This window comes from Coturnix japonica, chromosome 18 (assembly GCF_001577835.2).
Source record: "Coturnix japonica isolate 7356 chromosome 18, Coturnix japonica 2.1, whole genome shotgun sequence".
Lineage (NCBI taxonomy): Eukaryota > Metazoa > Chordata > Aves > Galliformes > Phasianidae > Coturnix > Coturnix japonica.
In genome coordinates, this window is record NC_029533.1 from 6732994 (window position 1) to 6760254 (window position 27261).

Here is a 27261-nt window from a genome sequence, read left to right on the forward strand (position 1 = left end):
TGACAGACTGTGTCCATTTTTCTCTGTATTTACTGTTACCTATGACATGATCTGAATACTAAGTTTTAAATTCAACATTCATTAATAAGAGAATAAAGTTTTTTGACATTGTCCTTTCACTCATTCAACACTGATAAAAAGATCAGCACCCTTTCTAGGACTCTTGTCAATTTTTTGCTTCCTGCATTGTTTACACATTGAATTATTTCATCTGTCATATTCAATCTCTTGGATTTTTTCTTCCCACAGTATGGACTTACACTTAAGTGCATCCATGCAATTCTGTAGACAGGGAAGAATTTGTTTCTATTCGTCAAACCAATGGTCATCACAGATGGGTTTTTGCCTTTAAGAACATCACTTAGACACACAGTAAAAGGAACAGGAATAAAAGTAATGATAGATCTTTAAGTAAACCAAAGTTAAAACTGATATCCAAGATAAAGAAACATTAGGAAAGGTACCTCAGAAGGATACACATAATTCAATATTGATCTTGCATTTTCAAGAAAAGATAGGTTTGAAATCTTTTCACTCAATACCTGTGTTCAGCAGACTATTTCCACGTCAGAGAACAACTGAGAAGGAAAAAGTATTCAGAAAGTAATTCAACAACGCGGCTTGGGGTGATGATGCCTTCCTACAAATTGTTGTATAATTTACATGATTACAAACCTGGTATGCTGGAACCAGACCCACTTGAAAGGCTTGGCATAGGATTACACTTCCGTAGAGAGTAAAGTTGAAGCCGATGATTAAATCTCCCCCCACCATCTTATCATCATCCACCAGCAGACAAATATCTATGACACCAATATGACTGATACAATATACTTTTTAAAGCTAAACGAAGATCAAAAAGATTGAGACGCATGATTAAATAGTGCTTCCAGACTGCTCATAGACTTTTATAGACAGTTAAAAAAATGCACAAGACTCCAAGATACACTTGCTGCTGTGACATATTTACATGAAGCTTACAGTCGACTTTATTTGTTCCATGTAATCTTCCTCCATTTCGGTAAGACGGGCATTGGTGTCCTCAAGCAGCTCCCGCATGTCTTCCGTGTGCTTCTTCCGAATACTGAACTTCTCCTTTTCCATTTCAGCCACAGCATTGTGAAGCTGTACCACAAAAAGCATGATCAAATAATAAATTACATATAGAATATTTGTACGTGCAAGTTATTATCATAGTATACCAACTGAACATCTGACAAGTGAAGGCTGTATTTCTATATTCTATTTTATATTCTATAATATAACCATATCACTCTCTGTAAAAAAGTCTATAATTACCCCTTTCATAGTGTAGTTTACACTGTATTTCCATCATACTTCACACTACCATCTTCTCTAAGATAAATGCTTCAATTTAGCTTCTATAGTTTTGTCAAACTGAATTTATTGAGCATCCTAATTAGCCTTCTCAATATATGTCTGCATCACTGATGACAGTTACAGTTGCTGTGTAACTATAAAAAGTGAGATGAGCTCAGACTGAAAATAATACTTCTCTATAATGAAACACTGAAGTATCAAGGTTTTAAGCACAAAGGACAAGATTTACCATTTTTCTTTCATAAGACAAAAATTCAAACTAATATCACTTCTAAGGGCAAGGGCTGCAAAAAACCTCCAAAAATGAAGCAGCACTGTTCATCTGCAAAGGAGGTCGCTCTGCCCTTCTTGTGACCCTCCCAATTCTGACAAGGGTAAGCAAGACAAACACTGACAGTAACCTGGGCAAAGGTGAACCTCTACTGCAGCAAACATGCTTTTCTTTGCCTTGCTGCCTGCTGCCTCGAGTCTAACAGTATATAAAAATATCTTGAAGAATTCATGACCCAATGCAAAAGTACTAGTTCAAAGGAATTGCGGTGACAGCAGGTAGGAGCAGGTTTACTGAGATTAAAATTCCATGCCAGGTCAACCAGAAATAAACACTTCCCTAATATATCCCAAGGCTCACCAAGGGGGCTTGTTGGAGCCCTGGACCAAATTGTAGAGAGACCAGCAGACAGGGGCAGGATGTGTGCAAAAGCTGGCAAGGAGAACCTTGAGAGACTACTCTAGACACAAATAAAATCAGCACAGGAAAGTATCTCTAAGAGTAACCTATTCTATACATACACATTTTAAAGTAACAAAATGTATTCTCACAGATGTACATTTTCATTTTGAAGCATTATTCATTACCCTTTTCTCCCACTCGTTGTTCAGAGACTCGGTGCTTTTCTCGCACATCTTCTTTAACTCCACAATCTGTTTTTCCTTTGCTTCTCTGATGACTTGTGACTCACGGAGCAGGGTCTGAACTGTCAAAAATAGGAAAATAAACAACCATTCAAGAGAGATCCTTGGGATTTTTTTCTGTTGGCAACAGATACAACCAGATAACAACTATTTCCAACTGACCTGGCTTTCCTCATGTTTTTCTGCTGTTAAAAATACTTAACGTATGCAATTCACAACTTAGTACTCAGACCTGATATCACTAAAATAGTACAAGGTGTTCTCTATTATGTTTAGAAAATATTTCAGTGAGGTTTTTCTTACTCTAGCAGTGAAGAAACATCAAAAAGAATCCACAGAATCTAAAGAAAACAGGCATTTCTAACCTGATTTTTTATGCTCTCAGAAAGAGGTTCTCATGTGGGCTGAATGACTAAAAATACTCAAATTGCAACTTGTTGCACCAAGAACAGAGGCTGACGTTTATGGAAAACAAAGCAGGAACACAGCCAACACAACCACTTTTCAGAGAAGACCGATGACTTTCAATGCTTGACAAGAGTGCAGGTGACTAATGTAGCGCACTGTGGCTGAGAAGAGCTAACAGCACTGCATTGCTTGCAGGACAATTCACTTTGTAAGGAGCAGGTAAAAATATACATGGAACTCTTTGCCTTTCTGTGCCTAGTTTACCAAACTTGTATTATTTTACATTGTGGTTCCATCCACAGCATAAATATACTCCAAGGAATTCTTGAAGAAAGTAATATTCAGAAACTGCTGACAAGCCACACTCGGATGGGCCAAGTTTCAAACTTACAACGCATTCAAGACTACTACTGATGTTTGAAATCTCTTGCCACAATAGACCAAAATAAATAATACATTGTGGTTTGATTAAAATGTACTGAATGTATAAATAAATTAACCTTGAACCAGAGATTCCAAAAGTTTGGAAGAAGTGGTCAACATACTTCAGTATCAAAGACTTTTTTTTTCAGCGACTGAGTATTAAACATAAGATCACACTGTCTCTCGGAAAATTTGGTTTGGCAACTGGACAACTAGTAAAGGCAGCCACACAAGCCTCTCAAGCCTAAAGGAAAAACAAGAGCAAGACCTGTAAATGAAGAGGTATGTTTATTGCTATAAGGGATGCACAGGTTCGCAGCCACAAACATGATGCAGTACAACAATCACCGTGCAAAAACCAACCACAGAGGGGGAAAAAAAAAGATAAAAATCACCTTTCTTCTCCAGTTTTCTAATTGTCTCCTCAGCTTCATTTTGTTTGGATCTGTGAAGGGATTTCAACAGCTCTATTTCGTCATTCTTCCGATCCAAAATCTGCAGTGAAGATTCACAGCACTGTAACAAACTTCTGAAAGCACGAAGCCACAAGCAGCGCACGGAGTAATGTACACTGATACCTGTCAAAGGAACTGCCTTTAAGATACACTTAGACCTTGCAGGGTAAGCAATGAAATAAGTAATTTTCATCACTGAGACTGCCAAGTCATAAACAAAGGACTGATTTAGATAAAAGCAGGCACTGGAGCAGATTTAAAAGGACTTTCATGTTTTAGGGGGATTTTTTTGTTTTCTTTTAAAATTTGTGCAAATCCAGTGTTGCAATTACAAGACAGAAATTCAGATAGAAGAATTGGGAAGTTTCCCAGTGCTACTGCTGCAAATAGAAATGATTTATTTTGTTTTTAACATTTATACTGACTAATATTACTTAAAAGCCTTACAATTCTCAGCAGGTCTATAAAATGCCCGAATCCCAGATGAACTTCATTAGACTCTTACAAAGAATTGATCTCAGTGAAGACCCAGACCAAGCCCATGAGGTGTAACCACATTTACATTTCTGTACATGGTGATTTGGGAAAGAAGTTTGAATGGTTGCACACTTTGAGATACCATTTTAATTGAAACTTCACATTTAAGATAAACAATAAAGCCACAGCAATTTTATAGCAGTGCCCCAAATCTCTCATCAAACAGAAGCTTTCATCTTAAAACAATATTATTCCATCTGCATTAAATGGTTTGTGTCTTTAAAGATTAATATGACACTATTTAACCTCTTCTGAAACATCCAATATTATTAAACTACTTCAAAAGATGGAATTCTAACATTAGTTAGGAAAGGATGACAACTCAAGGGATGAGAAAGCATTTCAACTATTTCTTATTCTCACAAAGCTGCTTCCTTTATTCTCTCATCTTTGCTCGCCAGTTCTACTTGCAGACATGGAGAACAGATGAGCCAAAAACGCACCTGACCAAATATTCACATCCTTTCAGAAGGCTTTGATGTGTCACAGTGTTGTGTCAACTCACTTCCTCCCGGTCTCTGACTCAGACTTAAGAAACAAAACTGAGATACTCAGAAAGATAAAGCTTAAAGTAGGGTAAGTCATGGTGCTCCTGTGCGCTTGGCTCCCGTTGCACTGCTGGATCAGAGCCTTCAGAAGGCACTTAGTAACTCAATCTGACCCCATGCATTTATAGGGTGGTGTTAAAGGTAACATGACAGTCTTTGACAGTCTTTTTTTTTTAATCTTCCCCAAAGGTGGTGTCATGCAATACAATAAAGACAAATCCAACTTAAGCTGAGGGATGTGTATCTGGTAGCATTTTATTGCCGAGAGAGTTAAAAGGAACATGCAGCTTTAATGATGCAATAACATAAATGAAGACTGTTTACAGACCAGCCTACGCTTTGGCTATAAAAAATAAATCCCTTTAAGTATTTTTCTGCACCATTTCCTACAAGTACCCTCCATTTAAAAGAAAAATTACAAGTTGATCATTTTATCAGCACACGAATCCACAGAGGCTGCGAGGGTCCTAACATGGGTTGTCTTGTTTAATCATTAATTAAAAACCCACCCCATCTTGTATTTTCATCTGCTTCCTGCAAGCATTTCCCACTTCCCAAGTTCACATTATAACATTCCACATTCATATCAGCTTCTGCAAACTGTTACCTACAACCTTAATTTAAAGGGAAACTTTAGAGTTGTGATTTCTGAAAGTACAATTGCAAACAATTTATTACAATCAAGTTGTCTATTATTTTGTCCTAGATATTATTGCTGGAAAAGAAATAAATGCAGTTTTTACCTTTTGAACATTAGAATCATGCTTCTGCTGTAACTGAAGTCTTTCTTCATGAAATTTACCTTCCATCATTTTCATTTTCATGTCTAGCTTTAAAAATACAACAGAACCAATAAGCAGCTTAATTAAAATAAAGAATAAATCACAGCAACCTTTGCGTAACCTCTACATAATTCACTGGTGTCTTTCAGAAGGCAATGGGAAATACCTAATATCTGCTATGAAAAATAATCAATATTCAGTTTTCCAGCATTTTCTTGTTTATCTGATCAAGCAGTTACAAAAGGCCTCAACCTCAAACATTTATTTAGAAAATGAATTGGTAAGATGTTTTCATTGGCAATAAAAACAACTGCTACTGCCCAAAAAAGCTATTATCTTTTACCTAAACAAACACTTAAGAATGAAGCTTTTCATATTTATGTTAATACACCAAGTATGGGAAGCGTGCCTTCACCATTTAGGCAGGTGTTGCATTTACACAAAGAACATCCCCTACCCCAGATGCACGTTTATTTTTGTTTGTTTTCCATTATTCAGAGATCTCTCATTATAAACACGTTTCCTTTTTAAGGTTACTCATAACAGGACTAAGATTGCTGCTGAATTTGATTGTTCAAATCCATTTCCTGCTTTGTTCGAATCTGGGTACTTACCTCGTCCCAACAATGACTCTTAGTTGCTTATCATTTACAGTCTTACAAGCATTTTTAATTTCTTGCATATTTGCCTTTACAGCTTATCCTGAGTCCAGCTCCAGAAGATGCAGTGCAACAAATACTGCAGATCTGGAAGCAGGAGAGCAGCACAAGTTCTTCATTTCCACCAATGCCCAAAGCACCCCTCTGCTGGTTACACCACACAATGGTTCTTATCTCTCAGGACTGAAGACTCACTCAGTCTTATGCAAATTACCAAAAAAATAAAGTTGGATTGACAATTAATCCAGAGGAAAAGGAAAGTACGCTCAGCTCACAGACAGCTCTTATCACCCAAAAATAAGCATCATAATAAAAACACACATTCTGTTCTTAAAATATATACATATGTAGATCTATGAGAAGAAACAGATGCATATACCCCTCAAAAAAGTGACATTATAGAAGAAAAATATTACTATCTGGTGATAAATACGTGTTCATTAAAAACAGAGCAGAATAATCCACCTCCAGATAGACAGTTTGTGAACATCCCATAAATAAATACGAAGGACTCGTGAAAACACAAATACTGGAATCTCAACTCCAATCTTCTTAAAAGCTTATGAAATACTGATTTGTAGCCATTGCACCTGCATACATATTAAACACACACAAAAAGAATACATTTAAAACTTAGGGTTGCATGCATTTGTAATGAGTATCTGGTAATAATACCAGACAACAAACGTGATAAGGGTTCAATACATCCAACACACCTTCAGCAGTTTTCATTGAAACATCAATGCAAGTTTTTGCTGTAAAAATAGAGATATTTGTTTTAAAACCCTACATTTGTGATTTACTCTGTGAAAACCTGTGAGAAAGCCAAGAAGCACAGCAACAACAGAGCCAACTTTCTGGCCCACCCTCTGGAAGCTGGCCTTACCTCAGCTCTGTGCAGACGTAAAGGAAGAAATATGGAGTAGGATGAAAACACATTTATAAAGGATCTCACTGAGGCTGGGTTTGAAGCAAATGATCTCAACTCACATTTGGGTGCAACTTCTCCCCTTCAATTTTGGAGTTTTAATCTTCAATGAAATATTTAAACAAAGGAGTATCTTAGAAATGGCGACCACACTTAATGGAGCCAAGTGCGTATCTGTAGCCATCAAATTCCAAACCTCCCATTCTAAGTCAGCTCAGCTCAGCCATAACACTAGATGATTTTACATGCTTCTCTTCTATAAAGTGCTCTTCCCACTTTGGTGTTTGACACCTCGAGAAACAAACTCGCTCACCACATTAACCAACCAACTCATCCCTCAGTTTTAGGAAAAGAACAGGTAAAAGCAGCTTAGAAAAATCTAAGTCATCCATTTCATTAGGATCAAATACTGTCCTGACACCCATCGGTTTTAATGTTTTATCACCAGCAGCAGAGAACATTAAGCTTATGACACGTTACCAATGAAAATAAGGTCCCTTCCAATCCCTGACACTAAGATTCTGTGTAAGAAACAAAAAACACCCAGCTATTGTGTAGATATTTGGCTATATTGCAGAAGTTTGCAACTATGTATGAAATGCAGCCACTGCTATCCTGACCACCATTCCTTTGGATTTCTGTCATTGTTTACTCTCCTTACAAAGAGTATGAGGCAATTAAACCCTAAGGCCATGTAAACATCACTGATGTCAAACATCTGTGCTGTCCCTGTTATTTAAAGCCATGGAGAACAGAACTGCTTTGATGGGCCTCCTCACACTTTCTTCCTGATTTAAAGAGCAAAAACAACCAACAAACAAAAATACCCTCATACACTAACAGCAGTGAGCAGTTATTTTACAACAGATTTTCCTCATATCCCTGTCTTACAACTTCACATGCAGGTTAGTTGCTATGAAAATTTTAATAGCTGTCAAACTAAAGCTGATAGAGAAACCTGCAAGTGTCGGAAATCATTGCAAAAATAAAGGCGATATCCCCAGTTTTCCTTGAGACAAAAGACAAACATTCATCTTGTCACTATTTACAAAAAAGGGAAAAAAAGATAATCTAGAAATATTCAAAGATCTGGTTGTAAAGCCAGTCTCTAAGTAAAGGAACAATATGGATTTGAGTCTATAGTTCAGAGACAGCTTTGAAACACTGCTCACTCTTCACTCGCTTTCATTCCAGGGATCCCCCTTGGGCCAGAGGTGGCATTGTGAAGCCCTAACATCCATCAGAGGTTTCTGGATATTTGACAAAACAGTATTGTTTGCTTGCCAGATATTTTCCAAGTCTATGAATATATGGGGGACGGAGAAAGAGAGGAAAGGGGGAGAATGATGTAAACAAGAAATGAGAACTTCAAAGTGAGAGCTAACAATGTAGAACAATGACTCGTGTATCTTACAATGTCCAACAAAACTTATTTGCCTTGCTGTAATGCAGCTGCTTAAAGAGATCAGCTCACAATACAAAGCTTTGATATTTTCATGGAGGAAAAAGATTTCTTTTAAAAAAAAACAACTAGAACTTTCTATAGAAACAGACTCAAGTTTAACATGGGAAGAGATACAGTACTTGAAAAATACTCAAGACTATGCGCAAATGCAGCTTCACAAAAGCAAAAGTGCAGCTCTGATTATAATTAGCAAGGAATTTTTTCACTGCATTCTTCCTGTATCTCATATTGTACCCTCAAACCTGTCTAAGAAAAAACTCTGAGGTATACTAACATTTCAATTTATAACATTTAAAGAAGCTTAAGAGACCAAATAGCCAGGAAATGTGTACATGTGTGTAGATGACACTGCAGGGAAAGAAATTAGTACATTATAGTAACTTCTTTGAATAGAAATGTATGCATGTGATCTATATTTTAGCTTCACTTTTCACATTTATCAAGCACCCTCTGCTCATACACACATCTTACTGTAGATCAGTATTTACCATCTACTCTCACAAATGTTTTTAATCAAGGAAAAGGGGCATTATATTATGAAGAGAAAAAGGCAATAAGACATCAGATGGATGTAGGAATACACTTTATCTTTCACACATTTACGAGCTCAGCCATTGTATCCCTTCTAGTGACAAACGAGAGCTGAAAACTCAAACCACACAAAGCACAGTAGAAGCCTATGGCAAAACAAAGTGTGCAAATCACGAGGAGAATATCAAATAGGGCAACTCTTATCTTAGAAGTGCAAAAAGACTTGATTTCCTTCTAAACATAGGTGGTGTCAACACTGTTCATAGTGGAATGTTACACACAGTAAAGGCAGGTTTTCCATTTGGGATACACATTAATGCTGGACTTTCTTCCTGGTGGTGTTGTGTCCATCTCAGAGTAACACAGAAATCTGCTCCTCCAAAAAATGAATGAATTTTGAAACAGCAGATACAGATCCACTCCAAATTCTTGCATTAAATACTATCAGTGTTTGTATCCAACATAATGCCTAAGGTTAAGAAAAAAAGTCTTGGGAAGTCTCTGTTGCAAAGCCCATGCAGTCTCAACAAACCAGCAAACAAGTGAAATATGCAAGCCAGAAGTTGGAATGTAAAAAGAGCCTCTATATACATGGCATTCTGCCCAGATGCAAAGGTCCCTCCACAAAAGCCTATGTTTATTATCTGGACTACATTATTTGACCTAACAAACATTTATTCTTCTCTCCACATTTCTAACCTCCTTTTTATCCATGCTCTTTAAAAGCACTACAGCCACTACTTCCAGTTAAAGCATTTTAACAGAGTACTATTTGAAAAGAAACCAGATATTAACTGATGTAAAATAAAATTAGTAGGACATTACTCCATTTCCATAGCCACTAAAAATGAAAAGCTTTGTCCTAGGTCAGATCATATCAGCTTTACCCCATCAAGCAAGATGTCTGACTATTTTTTTTAATGACATTGAACATTTGCTGTATACAGAAAAGGAGCTGAATGGGTAATTGTTGGTATTGATGTGTAAACGTCATTAATCTCTTTCAAAAGAGAACAGTCATTTTTTCATAGATTTTCATGTTGAGGGTGCTGGGAACAGGCAGAAAAGCACACTGCTTTGTGCTCCAACTACGGGAATAACTTGGATTGGTATTCTTACCCTCCAAGATGTGTTAGTTAATAAACAGAGAAGACGTATTAGCACTACAGCGCCTCACGTTACTTAAGGGCTTTATTTGGAGTGGTAACTGTCCTTTTCCCATGCACAATAAATACATTTGCCACTTATAGTGCGGGAAGTATCAGTAAGCATTGAAGAAGTTAAATATGTATGGGAATTGCCAAAGCTTTTCTATGGTAATAACTTATCAGATGCAATTACATAAAAGAGAGCTCAGAAATGCCAGTATTAAAAAGTGAATCCCGGTGAACCCTGTGAATGTGCAGAGGTCAACACCAATTTAAAAGAGAGCAAGTAAAACCTGAGTCTAATAAAATACTACATACTACTTGAAAAGTTCATCTAATTCCACATACTGCTGAGTCCAGTGAAATAAATTATTCTGTATATGCTCGGTCAACACAACTTATTTTCCTAGTGTTATTCTTTATCTTTTCATGTTCACCAGCTACTGAACTTTTTGCACTCATTTCGAGATCTAAAGAGTCATTACAACTGTACTTCTGTTTTTATTTCACAACTGTAACATGGCAATAAGAGCACATAGCACTGACTTTTTCTATTCAATGTATTTTCTGCCTTAAAAAAAAAATGGGATCTATACATGTAAAGAAAAAAATCATACTTAAAAAGAAAGAGAGACACTTTGAGGTAGAGATTAATCATGCAGCAAAAGATTAATTCCCAGCTGCTTGGCAACCATCTGGACATTCTACTGGTTGAAGCACTAGTTTGAATTGCTAACCTACCTCTTTGATCTTTCTCAATGTCTCCAGCACATATGTGCAATAATTAAAGACATAGTTCACAAACTGCAGCAAATAAATATATACACGCACACGTACATATATATCTCTATGACCAGACCAATTAGTATTGGGAATTATAAATCACAAGTCAGCTTATGAAAACATGTCTCATCCTGACACACACCGTATGTCTCACACCAGTCTAGCAATAAAATAAGGTTTGGGTTTTATTACATTACATTCTAAAGAATTATCAAAGCAGACAGGATGTGATTTCCTCATACAGAAGACAATGGACAACTTGCATATGTTCTTAGGAACAGGACATTAATCAGTCAGGAATCATGTTAACAGAAGTCAAGATTGCTGCATTTCTAAATGTGAACTAACAGATCGCTGCTCAGAATGATAACTAGGCAGTGAGAGTCAGTTTACAACTCAATTCTCAAAATAAATCAAACACCGAATTCAAAACAGACATCAGGTTTGTGGATAAAGAACAAACTGAAATGAAACATTCGAAGTCACAATATCGACTGATCCAAATCATTTTAAAGGGAAAGAAAAGTATTTTCCTACCCAAGCTACCAGAAGAAAAGTTATAGAGAAGTAAATTAAAAAAATAAATAAGTAAATGACTGTATCTTATCTGCCTTTTTGGATTTCCTTGCTTCTTGTGGGCCACACCTGAACATGCATTCTTACATGTTAATAAGAATATCTGCCATAATTAAAATTCTCAGCAAATTTTACCGCTTTGAAAACAGCCAGGAGTTTAAGAACAGAAGACTGACTGAATTGACAGGGAGACAAATAGGGGAATGGTCATTTGGTAAATAAATAGAGGGTATGAATTTAAAATATCAAGTCCAACCGTTGACCTATCACTGCCATGCCCAATAAACCATGTCCCCACATGGAATAATAGGATTATTACAGTTGAAAGAGACCACTAAGACCACCAAATTCAACCCCAACCCATCCCCACTAACCACATCCCCCAGTACCACATCTCCACGTTTCTCAAGCACCTCCAGGGGACTCCACCAAATAAAGAAGTCCCAGTGAATATCAAGGTCCAGGTCCTGAAATTCTGCACCTGAAGTCATAGGGAAACCTGACCTCCTTCCTCCCTGTGGTACCAGGAGTTGAGCTTCATCATAATGTAAGAGAACAATACTGATAGACTGTTACCATTCTTGGAAAATATGAACAAAATATCTGTTTTCTATGAGGAAAAAATATCAAACCCATGCTGTAGCTCAGAGCAATATAATGTTAATTTTACATCAGTACAAGCTTAATTTAATTACAAGTCTCCTTCTCTCAGAATACTGTCTCCATATTAGTTTTATTTATTGTTTCTTTTCTGGCATGCATTAAGTGTCTCATTCATGTATTTAAGTACTTCAGCATAGAACAAAGCAATTAAGAGAAATAAATCAAAACCAGAAGGACAGTGCCCACTGATCCCTTCATAGAACTGGAGAAAGGAGAAAATAATGTCACCTGCTGTTAACATTACAGTCACAGTCTCACTGCTCTTAATTAATCACTTCCCAATCTGATCCATTTTGATTCATCCCAACACAGCACACCCCTCTCCTTTTAATTGCAGCAGCATGTACTTTATTTCCATGTGTATACTCATTCATTTCTAAAACTCCACCTCCATTCACCAATAACACCTCCCAAATTCTACAGCTTACTTTCCTCCCTGCATTCTCTTTCCATTACATCCAATGTTCTACATCACAGCCCTTAACAATCCCCTCAGTTTCAAGGTACAATCTCCTGCCAGACAAGTGAGAAACACACTAAATCTTCTGCTTTCAGCACTTTACATTTAGAACACTTTCAGCCAGATCAGCTGATTTAATCTTAGCGTGTAAGTATGAATAAATCCCAGAAATTTTGTTGCAACAGAACTATATGCCTTGATGACCTTTTCAAACAAGATCTGTTTCATGCAATAAACGAGAGTGTTTAATCACAAAAAAAAACCTGAGGAAAACATAAATGAAGATCCCAGAGACAAAAGTTATATATCTCTATTTTAAACATTTAATCCTTGAAAAGTAATGTTCATGTTTCCATCTTTCATATGGTCCTCAATTAGTTAAAATGCATTTCCAGGCTGTCGTGGTTTCTCTCTATTCTCCGCACTCTCAGGTGCCTTTCACTCATCAGCTCAACTTTCAGCTCTTAAATCTCTCTTCCTCAGTCCTCATTCCACGTAACAAATTGAGGGAAATTATCCTGCAGATATTCCATATCCTCTTGAAAATTCACCCATCGACCTCCCCACAATTCCTCCTCCCTTCAGTTGCACAACACAACTCTGCTCCAGATGAAAACACAACCACTTCTGCCACACTGCTTTGGGTTACAAAAGGCTGGAAAAGCATCTGCACTCCAATACCCAAACGTTACAAATGGATAAAGTAACAAAGTCATCAAAAATATTGCAAACATTCAATATTTTCAGTTATCCCACACAGACGAAGCTTTCTAATAGTTACCTGCACAAAGCATTAGTGTTGTGTAAAACACAAAATAAGGAAATAAAGTATTAACAATACAGTTGATATACAGCACTCAGTACTAATTTATTCCTGGTGGTGTTTGTAACCTTCAGTTAAAAAGAAAGTAAGCAAATTCCTAAGAAAAATTAAGACTGACCAACATGAAAAATTAAGAAATGGAGCTTCTTTAAATGGACATCAAAGCTTCTTTGAGGGATATATTAGTCATGTAAGAGAGTTATTTGAGAAAGGTTTGTTTTGTTGCATCTTCCTTGTTTAAACCCAAGATTCTCCAGCAATGGCAGCTTCCCAAATGGTTTAATCCATGTCAGAAGTATTTGGGGGAAAAACGCTGCTAAAAACCACTGTCTGATGATGATCACATTTTCATAAAACTGTGATGTGGTTATCATTGCAGATAGCCATGTGCTTAGCATTACAGAGTCAAAACAGGTGCAGGAATGGTTTATGAACAAAGGTCTAAAGGTTAAAAGCCAAAAACCGCAGTTATCCTATTTTATATTCTCCTATCCTACTACAAAGAGGTTGAAAAGAGCTCAAGGTTTACAAACTCTCGTATGGCACTTTTTTCTCCTGTAAATACAACTACATTCTATAAATGGAAAGGCTTTATTTTTAATTGAGCTTCACAAACAAAGCAAGAAGAAAACACATTTAAGTTCCCTACTTAATAACACACACATGGTGATTGTGAAATACTTTCTTTAACCTTTCCAGTTTAAACTAGCCCACAGTAAAGCAAAATTAGCAAGAAGTACCAGATTTTTACTGCATGGTTTGAAGGATTTTTCCAGAGAAAAAAAAATCATTCGCTGAGTATTTTGTGTAGCAACTTGGCTTCCATCCCCGTTCATTTAATATCATTTAAATGACAACACTGTGCTTACAAGTTAGTTATTTTTTAGACTATTTTCACATCTTGTGAAACCTTGTCTTGCCTCATCCTGGGGCAATGGTGGTTGAACACTGTCAGTGCAAAAGAACAGTGAATATGTGAACAGTGCAGAGAAAGTGAAATACACACATACCACACAGCTGGTGTACCAGGCTGCTTATTTAAGCATCACATTACATGTAGCTCCAACTCTAAAAAGACTAAATAGCACCTTACCTCCTTTTCGTGCATCCGAAAGAGGTCTGGGTTCTCCTGGAAACTGCTACTTTTCCCTAGGCCAATCTTGGGTGTCTTCTATTGAATAAGAAAAACAGATTCTGAGTTCAAAGTAATAACTCTGACTAGGAATCATTCCTAAACAGAAAGGAAAAACATTAACTATGCTTGCTCACCCTTATAAAGTACCAAGGGAATATAAATACCTACCAAAGACACTGGCACTGGTTTTTCCCGTAAATATCTTGGATTTTCAAGCTGAAAGACAAAGTTAAAGATCATGTAATCGTATCAGCAATGTCTTATTTCTCACAAACAGAGAAACAAAAACATAGAACAGAAAAGCAAGGTTACAGGAAACCTTTTGAATGTTCTCCCAATGACCTAACAAATCAGTAATAAATACTGTAAAGATGAGAGAACAGTTTTAATGGAAGTCTTGATACCTTAAAATCATTTTTCTTGATTTCAAACCGCGCCAATGACTTTATGATTGCTTAGATAATAGTCTACTGAACAGCTTCATAGGATTTGCTAAATAGTTTCTACCAAACAAGCAACTTCATTGGATACAATTCATTTAAACTAGTGTAAAGCTAGAGAATATTCCTGAATACAGTGATTTTAGTCTTGTGTTTTTGAAAAACATGAGTGTTGAGACTGTAGCCACATATTCAAGTTAGAGACAAAAAAAGGAAATAAGTCATTAGCAGTACTATACAATTAAATATAGTGATTGAAAGTGCTGCTTTAAGAGCTGAATGCAGAGCACCGTTCAGAGCCCAATTCCTCTATCAGAGAGCTGCATCTTTTTAATTTCCCTCAGACGATGGGACTCAAACATCACACTGTAGAGACTGAGTAAAACTCAGGAGAAGCTTTCAAGGGTATAATCTCATAAAACGTGGCGGTGAGATTTGGAATTGGAATGTGATTACAATACATATTTTACAAAATTTAGCCCATTTATTTAACACAAAAAAGATTAAATAGATCTATGAGGCATGGCAAATATATCAGATGTCTGCACTTTCTCCATTGCTATTAAATACATTTGTGTTGAACTTATCAGTGGTAAAAGAGGCTTCATCCCTCTGAAATTCTGATTCGATACAGCGTTATTCATTTCCTTCCCTAAAAGGTTACGTAGGATTTCTATATGCTGTTAAAGTCATCATATTTCACCCAGAAGTACTTGAAAATATTAGTATTTTTTTACACATGCATTCAGTTTCAATGAACATCCAATATTTTTAATGGTAAGTAATTTATTAAGTCACCTGTTTCCCTCGCCCAATGAGTTTACTTAACACATATAAATGTTTATGGTTTTGGCTTTAAAAGTATGCCACTGTGATTGGCACAGCAAAAAAAAAAAACATGGGTAGACACTAATGGGTAAAGGAACCTTCCTTAAACATACTAAAAAAAGCACTTTCTTTTTTTAAGCTTAAAAAAATTGCTAGAATTTATGATTAATTCAAATACTTTATCTGAGCATGAAGTTGTTTACTAAGGTATATCTTGCTTGCTTATAAGGGAGAAGGAAAATGTGTCTCCAATACTTTGCATGGCCCAAGTCTTGCATTTTTTGATTTTGTAACAGCAGCCATATGTGCTTTGAAGTTAAATGTTCCCACTTTGTTACTTGTTGTGGATTATATCCACTTAAACTGATCTGTAAACATTTAATGTCTCAACATTCATTCTTTTCATGCTGGCCTTCTGCAAAACTTCTTGTTCTCAAAATTATACCACATTAAAGAGGGAATATCACAATAAAGAATGCCCCAAAAAGAAAAAAAGCTTGTATTTATGAGAAACATGCAAATTTAAAAATAATAAGCAAAAGGTCAAAGACAAACCAAAATACATATGTATGAAACTGAAGGACTGCCATGAGAAGAACAGTAAATCACATCATGCTTTTTTAAGACTACGAACCAAATAAATGTCATCATGAAAGACATCTTTATTTGAACTAGAATTGAACTCTAATTTGTAAATACCACTTCTTCATAAAAAATGACATTTTGAATCTCTTTGTAGCAGGGACTTTTGTTTCTTCTATTCTATTGGGCAGCCAGACAAGAAACCATTTTTCAGTTTGTGAGGACTGGCACTGTCACCTTCCAGTCCTTCAGTCCCCATAAACCAGTAAATCTTGGTTTTGGGAGGGCTATACATAATCAGATCCCCATTATGAGGGAAAAAATACTTTCCATGAAGTAGACTATTTCTGTTAACATTTCTTTTCCCCCCCCATAAATTGAGAAAGATAAAGGAAGAAATTCAGCATAAAAAAAACAACACAGAATCTAAATCAGAGTTTGACATAAACAAGCCACAATTTTTAACCCCAATATTTCCAGTTTCTATTGTACATAGCAGCCAAAACAACGTATTTTTAAAGCATACAACTTAAAAGCTAGCAATTAAAGCAATGAGTGAGGCATTGATAGGAAAAGTAAGCTGAGCTAAGATGGTTTCTCACAAAAGCAATGACAGCGCACAAAGAATAAGCAGGAACACTACATCCTGCCACAGGACGTCCTCAGGCTGAGAGCAGCATACAGACCTTCTGTCAGTCTTATACCAAAGCTTCTGCTCTTTTTGACACTGTAAACATCATTACGAGGATGGTAATGTTATGGCTTCATCCTACCTCTTCCCAAGTCACATTTTGTTCTTCAGAAGATGCTTATCAAGGTATATTTATCTTTACTAATACACGATGGCATCTTCTGACTGCTCAGTAACAAATCAGAAGGTATGTTGTACATATTAATGTGCAGGAAAAAACATTCGGATCAGCAGGCTTGTTGTACATTCCCCCCGTAAGCTTCTTCAAAGACAAAATGTGACTGTTTTCAAAACAAGGATGGAAGAACACACATGAAAGAGTTAAGAACACTTAAGATTTTGAAATGGTAAACAACTAAACTGAACCTTGCCCTAAGTTCTTACTTTAATCTAACAAACCCAGCCAGCATGTTCCCTACAGAAATAACTGCTGAGTAGCTTCAGGAAATTTGAGTAAGGACATTCTTATCTAACATCATAATTTGTAGGGAAGTTCACTTTAATGCTGCTTCTGCAGTCTTAGTGGAAGGACATTAAAGTGCATGAAGGTTGTTTGTCAGCATGGAAGTAGAATTTATTTTTTGAAGTCACAACACCATTTGGAGTTCACTGTGGGAAAGTTTTTACAGCGTTGCTGCCCTCCAACACCATAACATATACGGTAGATATGTTTATAGTAAGCAGAAAGACTAAGAAACCAAACAAAAGATAATAAAATGGTTTGTAAAGAAGTGGTTGAGCTGAACTAGACTGGAAAGGCACAGGCAGGCATGAGCCAAGTACACAAAACATATCATGCACTGCTGCTGCAGCCATCCAAGAATTCTGTTTGCATCTGCTTTAAGCCTGTGTTATATAGAATTCCTCCAAGCAAGGAGAATGTATTTCAGGCCAATGGCCATAGAGTTCCTTTGACCTTGGTACTCTTAAACCTTCATTATGCCATAACATTTCCCAGGATAGATTCTTCCAGACAAGATCTGAGTGCCCAAGTACTACGGACTGAAGAACTCACACCACTTCTAGAAAAGCTGAAGAATTACTCCTGTCCTGGCTGAATTTCAATAAGGAAAACTGACATTCTCTCTGATTAAAAACCCCTCTGCTATTTCCCCAGGGTACCAGAAGCATCAGGAAAAGAAAAACAGGTTGGTTAGATAAGAACACATGAGAGTTTAATTCATTCTTACTCCTAGACATGAATTAAATTTTATATACAAAAATTGTGTTTATCTGCAAACTAAAAGTTTAGAGAAAAATAGAAGTTTCTAAGGCAAGTAACTGCCCTACCCAACCAGCTTCTGTCCCTGACACCACATATATTTTACATATTTCATTACTTCTTGAACATAACTAAAGGGAATGTGGGGATGCCCCATTCACGATGCATACTGAATTTCCAACAAAACACAGAAGCTTATTGACAGCTGTTAATAGAATATAAAAGATAGTTGAGGAATCCTTAAATATATTCTAAACCAACCAAACACTGACAAAGAGTTCAAAGTAACAAAATAGCCAAAGATTACTTGAATTTGTCTAAACTCCCAGCTCTGAAACTCTCCCTTCAAACAATAATACAAAAGGATTTTTTCTTTTCTACATTGCAAATTCAACTTCAAGGCATTAACACTTCATAAAGCACAGTCCCACATCAGTTTAGATAAGAGTCAATAAGGGCTAAGAAAAACACATTTTTATAATGTATTTAAAATTAGTTAATATTAGCATTCTGTGTATGAAAAGCAAACTTATCACAATCAAAACTTTTTTAGACATTTAACCAATCATGCCTGGAATATAAAGAACTTGAACAATGAAATGTTTGATAGAGATCATCAGAAATGCTGCAAGGCAAACAAAAAAATAATAATCTTTTGTTACTCGTGAGAAGCAACAAACACCAGCAAACAAAGTGATGCGAGAGTCTGACTTCTTGTGTAGAAAAGGTTACTACCAATAGTAACAAATATACCCAAAATACAGCCTGTTCAGCTTTGAACTCTGCTTGGTGCAGAAAATATAAGATTACTTTAAATATCCTCTGGAAGCTGTGATCTATAGCAAGGATACACTGTTCAACTCCAACCACTTAGAGGCCACTCTTATGACCTCAAATCCTTTTTGTGGTAACCCCCAACAAGTCTGACTATGCAATCAAATTCTCTCACTAGCAACTGCTTCAAGTCTCTTCTCACTGATGGTAATGAAACAACTAATTTGTGAGCCACTATAGCCCATTTGTTATCCAAGAGACTTTCTATATCAGTGGTGGATTATTGTAGTTTAATAACCCTCTATTATTAACCCAATATGACTGCAACTTGAAATTTCAATTAGAAAAAGACAAAAAAGTAGAACTAAAGAGACAAGCAAGAAAGATGATTAACACTGATAACAAAGTGCTTGATATCAGGGATTCTTTGTCAGCCTCAACTGAAACAATTTGTTAGAGGCCATAAGCAAGTACCCCCTTAGAGCAGCTTTAAGAGCTCAAGGTATTGTAACAATCATAATCCAGGTATTTATGTAACCCAAATACTCAAAATCTGCAAGTGACTGTTGGTACATTTGTTTCAGTCACCTGAAGAGCAGTTTCACAAACTGAAGTTAACTACTCTTGAAACGCTTTTGAAAATCAGCTCTCCTCACATTAAAACAAAAATAATCCCTGAAGGATACATTCTTCTTTAAACCAAGGACTGCTACAAATCAATCTTATATTACCCTATAAAATGGAGGGAGCTCTGAGGAGCAACAACAAACCCCTGGAATAATCTTTTCATTAACCCTCAGTTTGGAGAAAGCAGTCAGGCAGCTCCTGGATTGCCTCAAGGTCAACGCTTTCTTGTCTCAGAAAAAAAGGAAGCATGCAATTTACATTTAGAATGCTAAAATTCACCAAAACAGCAGGAGAAACACTGAGGAGGACACAAAAAGAATTAACACTCTGTCTTATCATTTATGTTGCTTCTGAAGACAGCTCAGCCATTCATGCAAAACACTGAGTGTTACAACCAAGACTTTAAAATTCTGTCATATTGCTCTGGGCTGACAATAGTGTAAAGAATTAGGATTATCTGGTCACCTATTAATAATACATCAACAAACTCTTCTTTATATTACCATAAATTCAAAGTAATGTTGTCAAGTTCTCTAGAAATAGTCTGCATTCCTACTGGAATAAGATACTTGGTTTTGACCAGCAGATAGTTTTTTTCTTACGAATAATTATATTAAAAACAATAAAATTATTATTATTATTATTATTATTATTATTATTATTATTATTATTATTATTTCAGGACAACATGTAATCATATTTGCCTTTCCAAGCTTTACCACTTTATTTCTAAAAGACTGATCCTTGCATAAAATCTGTTGACTAAAGTCAAAGATGTATACTACATGAATAAGGAGTTTTCATTTCAAGGCCATAAGTAAGTATTGAACTGCTGTTGTGTTTTTTTTACCCCAAGATTCCAACTGCTGAGACGTGCATCAAGGTCACTGTCATCCAAAGAAATAGTTTTCTTATTATGATGGTCCTGGAACATGAGAAGTCAAACAAAATATCAGAAGAGTTGACAGAGACATCATGTTTAAAAAAACCTCTTTGTTATATTTGGCAACACCTACAAAGCTCTTCCTAACTGTGTCATGGTACCTGTGATAGCTTTTATCTAAATAGCTTTGTTACCAGCAGCATGCTGTACTAGAAGATGATGTCACAGAAATTTCCAAGCCTGGGGATAACAGTGCAGTAGACATTAAGCACACTACACTACACATAGGTCAAACTTTAGGATGATTTGAGACCATCCTATAAGAAGTTAATTTCCCATATACTTGCAGAGGGCAGGTTTTGATTTTAGCCCTTTGTGTCACTCCTTAATATCTGCATCTGTACACAGGGATCATGACTCATACTATTAGAAACAACAGCTCCACAGGGGTATATAGAAACAATTCATTGAAACTACAGTAAGTTTTATTACAAAAAGGAGAAGCATCTTACAGACTGAGGTGCTGCAAGGTCTCCTTCATCAGCCTGGAGAAGAGGACTCGTAGACCGCGATCTCAATGTTGGCTTCCCATCACACTTGAATCTCTCTCTATTATTAGAAAAAAAAGAATAAGCAGAAAGAAAAGAATTCATTTTCAACAACTTGTGTCACATAATGGATTTTACTCTTTAACTAATATCTTTTTAAGAGATCACTGTCAAGATATAAAGGTCTTATAAGGGAGACACACGAACACAGCTTTCACTCACAAACCTGGACAATGAACCTTTCTCAATTAAAAAACAGTGAAAGGAAAGAACAGCAGCATGGAACAAAATAAAGAAAATGAGGTTATTAGATAGATTGATACAGCAAAAGATCCAAAACAGTAGCAAGACATCTTCCAGTATATCCTCCAGTGTCAAATCCACACGCATTAAACTAATTAAAAACTCCTGTTAGTAAATCCACCTTCCTATGACTAGCTATACAGTATTAAAATCAAGTCAGACCATTAAAATACCCTTCATTCTTTCCATCTGGCAGAAAATTAAACTGTAAGTTATGCCAAAAGACGCTGAGATGAATTAAGTGCTTATGAAGGAAAAGACAACTGTTGTATGTAACATATAAACGAGTCACTTCTAGGAAGACGTGCACAGACTAACTTTTCAAGAAGCACAGCACCCCAGCTTTCATCAGAACAGCAGGAAATGGTGAAATACAACAACTGGAAGCATACCTTCCCTTCTAGCAACAATCAATATCAACAACATACATTGATGCAAAACAACTACTACAAAGCAGTACATTAGATGAGTTTAGATAAGAAAAGTTTTAGAGGTTAAAAAAACAGAAGTGGGATAATAATACATTGACTGTTTCCAGCATTCCAAACTATTCATATCTTACCAAGACTTCATTTTATACAAAGTTATCTTCCAATGAAAGTAGACAGATCTTTCCCTACCAGTAAGTCTGGGCTTTTATCAGTGGATTTTCTGAACAACATTCAGGTTACCTAACAACTAAATGAAGTTGACCTTGTTTAAAAAGAGAAAGAAGAGAATTTACGCTCCTATTATTGTGAGATTAGGGGCTATTAAATATTTAAACCAACAAAAAAGTTGACTGTAATATTTGTGAACAGGAAAAAAGTATTAAAGAAAGTCTAATTATAGTCTTAGTTCTGTATTTGCTGTTCTGAAAAGGAAGCCACTTCACTTGACTCTGTAAACAGACCGTGCAAAAGCGAAGGATGGTCTCCAGCTTCACTCATATCAAACATACACTGCTCAGTTCACTCCCTTTTCTATCCTCCTGCTATCAAGTCAGGCTCCAGCAATCACAGGAAGTTATTTAAGAATTGCTTTTTCTCCTCCCATTGCAGGCAGGTGCAGAACTGCCAGCCCTGACAGCAGCCCCGTGACTCCTGCTTCAACCACAACCATGAACTAGCATGAAAGAAGGAAGCAATTTGCTGCTAATAAAGGAGATCTGTAAATTTCCTACTAGGAGGAAAGCAAGGGCAACTCACTGCTTCTTCCTGGTACAGCATCAGCCACACATTATCTGTAACAGTGTTTCCCAGGCATAATCTGTCATGCTATAAACGTACAATAGAATTTTACTACAGAGCCACGAAGGTCGGATGTTTGTCCAAACCACACGTTATTCCAAAACTTGAAAGAATACCTTTTAGTGAAGATACACCTTTTTAGCACCATCTTGTTTGATCTTACATCCTAGTTCCCATGTAAAATTTGCCTACCTAATTTTTATTCAGCCATATAAACAGCTTCCGATATGGAAAAGCCAAAACCTTCCTACACAGCAGCACACAACTCACAAGGTGAAAAATAACAACAAAACTTCTCCACTTGTCTGCTTCTTTAGAAGAGAGAATCTTGAATAAACAAACATCAAAAACAAATTACTCGTGAGCGCAGACATATCTGTTTTGCCTTGAGAAAATGTTTTAGTCTATCTGTAAGAATTAAGTCATGGTTGGAATGCAACATTTACATCACATTAACTATGTCGCATGCCTATGGATGCTGCTCTCCTGCCACACATCCTCGAGCAGACAGAAATGCAACGTGACGTGACCGCCATCTGCTGGCTCTCCTTAAGAGATGCAGAGTTCAGAAGTTTCTGCTGCACACATTTAGGGTCTCAAAGAGCAAGTCAGAAGCACAACATATTCCACGTTTCCATAAGGCTAAGCTTTATCGCTTTAATATTTAGACAGCTCTTCCCAATGGTTCTTTTTATTACTAAGTAGTACCATCATAACACAGCTACTTCAGTGATTTACGCCTTTTTTTCTCACCTAATCCACCTATGAGCTATAGGGATGTACCATAAGACCCCTTGGTATTAACAGTGTAGCTTGGAAACACGTGATGAATCACTTCTAAGAGCTGCTTTTAAAATGACTTGTTACAATTGCACACCGTTAAGGGATACATTGGAGAAGTTTCAAGATACTCAGTATCAAAGTGGCATGACCGACCTGCAAGAGCGCCTGTCAACTACATAAATCACAGCTGAGCCATTAATAATTCAAGACTTGGCATTGCAATAGAAGGAATTTGAAAGACAGCACGAATATCAGCGTGCCTAAAAAATTAATAGCTAATGATAATGACTTAGACTTTTCGTAAGCATATGCATCAAAAAGCCAACAGGAATCCAAGACTTAATAACCTGAGATATTTCATCCCGTTATCTGCTTTGTAAATCAGATGGGAAAGGAAGAACTCTACATCCAAATAATAGGCAATAAACGTGCAGTTTAAGCTTGCTGGTACCTGCAAATCTACAGTGGATTGCAAAAATAAGATCCAACTACAGATACTCCAAATTCTGATGTACAGCTGCAAACAATCTATGCTGAAACTTTCGTACCCTCAGTGTAAACAAGCAGCATTCAGGCATAGAGCACTGGCTGCCAAAGCCTATGTGTCTGTAGCAGACAGCATCGTCAAAACCTTATAGATGTTTGTAACAGGAAGGGAGAAAGGAGAGAACCCGGAGACTTGGAAGAAGACTTACAGGAATAAGGGAAGCAGACATAATGGAGGAATGAGATAACAGAAAAGTAGAAAAGTGATCCAGTTGAAAGCTATTCATTATGTTTATGTACATAAATTACAAACAATATTTGAGATGAGTCCAAAAGGAAGTGTAATAAATCCATATATACAAATGAAAACATACCAGATCAAACGTACACTACATGTGAATCAAATACCAAACAAAGCAAACATGAAAGTCTTACTCATGTGTAGGTGCTGTTGCTGAAGATGATTCTTCTTTAGAAGATAAAGTCCATGATTCCTCGTGCCTGGATTCACCTTCTCCTAACTCTCCCATCACCCAGTCAGGTAAATAGTCTGGGCTACTACTTCGAATTCTTGTTGAATTTGGTTCATCAAAATAAATTAACTGTAATTAAAGTAAATGCAAAATCAACACGGGAACATATTTACACGAAGACGTTCTTTATGCTATTCATATAATTTCTTACACAAATACCTGTCACATTAAAATTATTTTCCAGATGAAGTCAATGAGATGTGCAAATATTACCTCCCCACACACGGCAATTAGTACAGCATGCAAGTTTCAAGGTTTTCCTGTACTTTACTTCCTTCAGCACAGGTAACTTGACTGGTCAAGCACCAATAAAGCTGATGCATGCTGTGTTATATTCAGGTCTCCAGAAAACAAACTACAAGCTTATAACACTGCCTATGTGCAATAGCAACATCTTCTCTTTCAAAGTTTAAACAGCTGGAGGTCATGGCAGAAGCCAGAAAGGAAGGCTACTGAGTCACATCAGTTAAGTGCATCATGTTCCATGCAAGAGAGCAATCTGCTGCTTAAGAAAAACTGTACCCATTCAAAAAATTAGGCAGATATAATCTTTCTGCTCATTAACACCTATTTTTATAAGCCTTAGAATCTGAATTCAGAAGAGGAAACAAGTCTCTCATAAAGGATTTTGTACATTGAAAGATATTTCCAACATCAGCTCTAAGACATATAACATAAAAGTCAGCACTGGCCACACACACACCCACTCAATTCATTCCAACTGTTCTTCATGTTTACACCAAATCTAGGACTTGTAGATATTTTCAAGAATAAATGTAAGCAATGAAGTTATGCTCACCATGTATGAAGGTAATGTTTTCAGCATTCCTGGCTCTGGTTCATGTGTGAAGGGTTCTTCTAGCACTCCTCGTTTCAGCATGTGGAGCAATAGTTTTGCATATGAGTTCCGATTCTTCCTTCCTGCTATTCCTGCACCCGCTCCTGAGGGCTCACATAGTTTTTTAACCCACAGCGCACACCTTTGGCGTTCTGAAAAGACAGGCACACGTATAACCACTCATACCATCAGGGAAAACCCAAGGTAGAATATTGTTATTAGTGTTTCTCCATGCACAAGTTTTACCGTATTTACCTGACCTATGCTGCAGCTTTAGTATGTGAGGCTTCATATCCACAACGTAACGATCGAATTCAGCATCCAGCTCTTTCCACGCTTCCTCTTCACCATTCATTTTGAAAGAAAACGCAGCAACCTGTACCATCATCCGCATCGAAATGGACAAAGTTAAACACCACCCTACATCCAGCTCTAGTCGTCCGAGGCCAAACCACGGTGTGCTTTGAGACCAGATGACAAATAAGACTAAATATTTCATTGAACTCATACAGAAATAAGTGGAAATACAAACGTTTAATTAAGTTTTTTACAAGGACATGCTTAGATTTGAAACTGCCAGCCACACGAAAAGGCACATTACACATATATGTATAAAATATGTGTATAAAACAGCACCTACATGCTGCGTTTGTAAGAGTTCCCCCCTCCCCCTATAATTAGCGTTTATTATTATTATTTTAAATCAAAGAACCAGGCAAAAAAAGCACCAAGGAGACTTCAAAGTTAAGTCAGGAGGTTTACAGACACAGCACTGCAAGCAGAGGGCAGCTCCATCCCTACAGCACCACCGGGGTCCCACCCACCCCCCGGGCCGCCCTCCCCGCCGCCGCGCCGCCCGTACCTCGTAGGCCGCGGTGCAGGCCGCGCTCTAACGGGACCTCGCGCAGACCGGGCCGGGCCTGGGGCTCCCGCTCCCCGCTTGAAGGGGAAAGGCCCGGCCGAGCGGCCAACGGTTCAAACCGACCCCACCCCCGCTCCCGGCGGCCTCCGCTGACAGCACGGCCCGGAGCTTCCGTTTCCGAGGGCCGCGTTGTGCGGCGGGATGGCCGGGTGGGTCGGGTTGGGCCGGGGCCTGGTGTGAAGGGGGTTCGGTTCGCGTCCTGATGGTGCTGTTCTGAAATATCTCCGCCTGAATGTGATGTGGGTATTTCTGTTTGTGTGGCACGTGCTATAGGAAATAAAGTCCTGGGTTTAGGAGTGCAAAGGTGTGAGCTGAAGGTGGTCCTGCTGTGCAGCTGAATTACTGTCTGTGCATGCAGTGATGGATGGCAGACTGACCTGATCCATGCCTGCCTGTTATCCAGCCTGACCTTCCCCCTGCCACAGCTTTACTGCTCCCAAATGTTCTATTGCTGTTATCAAAACAAAGATTAGCACTGCCCCAAGTGCTCCCCTTTTACCACAATGAAGCTTCACTCAGTCTCCTCTTCTCTAGGCTGAACAATATATCCACATTGCAATGCACACACATTAAAAACATCAAGAGGGTCCAGCAGAGGCTGAGGCAGCACCCAGAGATGCAGGAGACACCCGACATTCCATGAGGTCCCCCAGGAACCTGGCACAGGGGATGTACCAGGTGCCCCAGTGCACCCTAAAAGCAAAGACTTTAAAGAAGTAGAAGGTAATTCTTGGGTGTGTTGCATTCTTTCATTGCTGCTAGTTGGATACCAGCTGAAATCATTTTTAGCTGTTGCTGGTTGGACCGTGTCTTCATTATGATTAAGAACTGGAAATTAGATAGATAGATAGATAGATAGATAGATAGATAGATAGATAGATAGATAGATAGATAGATAGATAGATTTTTCCAACACAGTAAGACTATCAGGAGACTGACTTGTTCTAAAAGCTGAAGTGCTGAAATTTCCGCCTCTGAATCATCACTTACAA

General features: G+C 37.3%; 1 protein-coding gene across 4 annotated transcripts in view; it reads right to left on the reverse strand.

The window, feature by feature from the left end:
- The window catches only part of CEP112 (centrosomal protein 112), a 123233-nt gene extending 96720 nt beyond the window's left edge, over positions 1 to 26513 (reverse strand). The window contains exons 1-12 of one of the 4 annotated variants that reach the window (XM_015880028.2): positions 26210 to 26510; positions 25603 to 25723; positions 25309 to 25499; positions 24412 to 24578; positions 21140 to 21236; positions 20595 to 20669; positions 14749 to 14796; positions 14539 to 14616; positions 5371 to 5457; positions 3483 to 3582; positions 2200 to 2318; positions 982 to 1125 (exon numbers count right to left, since the gene is read on the reverse strand). In XM_015880028.2, the coding sequence (XP_015735514.1) occupies positions 982 to 1125; positions 2200 to 2318; positions 3483 to 3582; positions 5371 to 5457; positions 14539 to 14616; positions 14749 to 14796; positions 20595 to 20669; positions 21140 to 21236; positions 24412 to 24578; positions 25309 to 25499; positions 25603 to 25702 (1206 nt within the window). In that variant the 5' untranslated portion in view covers positions 25703 to 25723; positions 26210 to 26510. Of the gene's footprint in view, positions 1 to 981; positions 1126 to 2199; positions 2319 to 3482; positions 3583 to 5370; positions 5458 to 14538; positions 14617 to 14748; positions 14797 to 20594; positions 20670 to 21139; positions 21237 to 24411; positions 24579 to 25308; positions 25500 to 25602; positions 25724 to 26209 lie in introns of all 4 variants that reach the window. The other 3 variants (XM_015880029.2, XM_015880027.2, XM_015880030.2) reach the window with 3 other exon arrangements.
- Between the last annotated feature and the right edge of the window lie 748 nt (positions 26514 to 27261).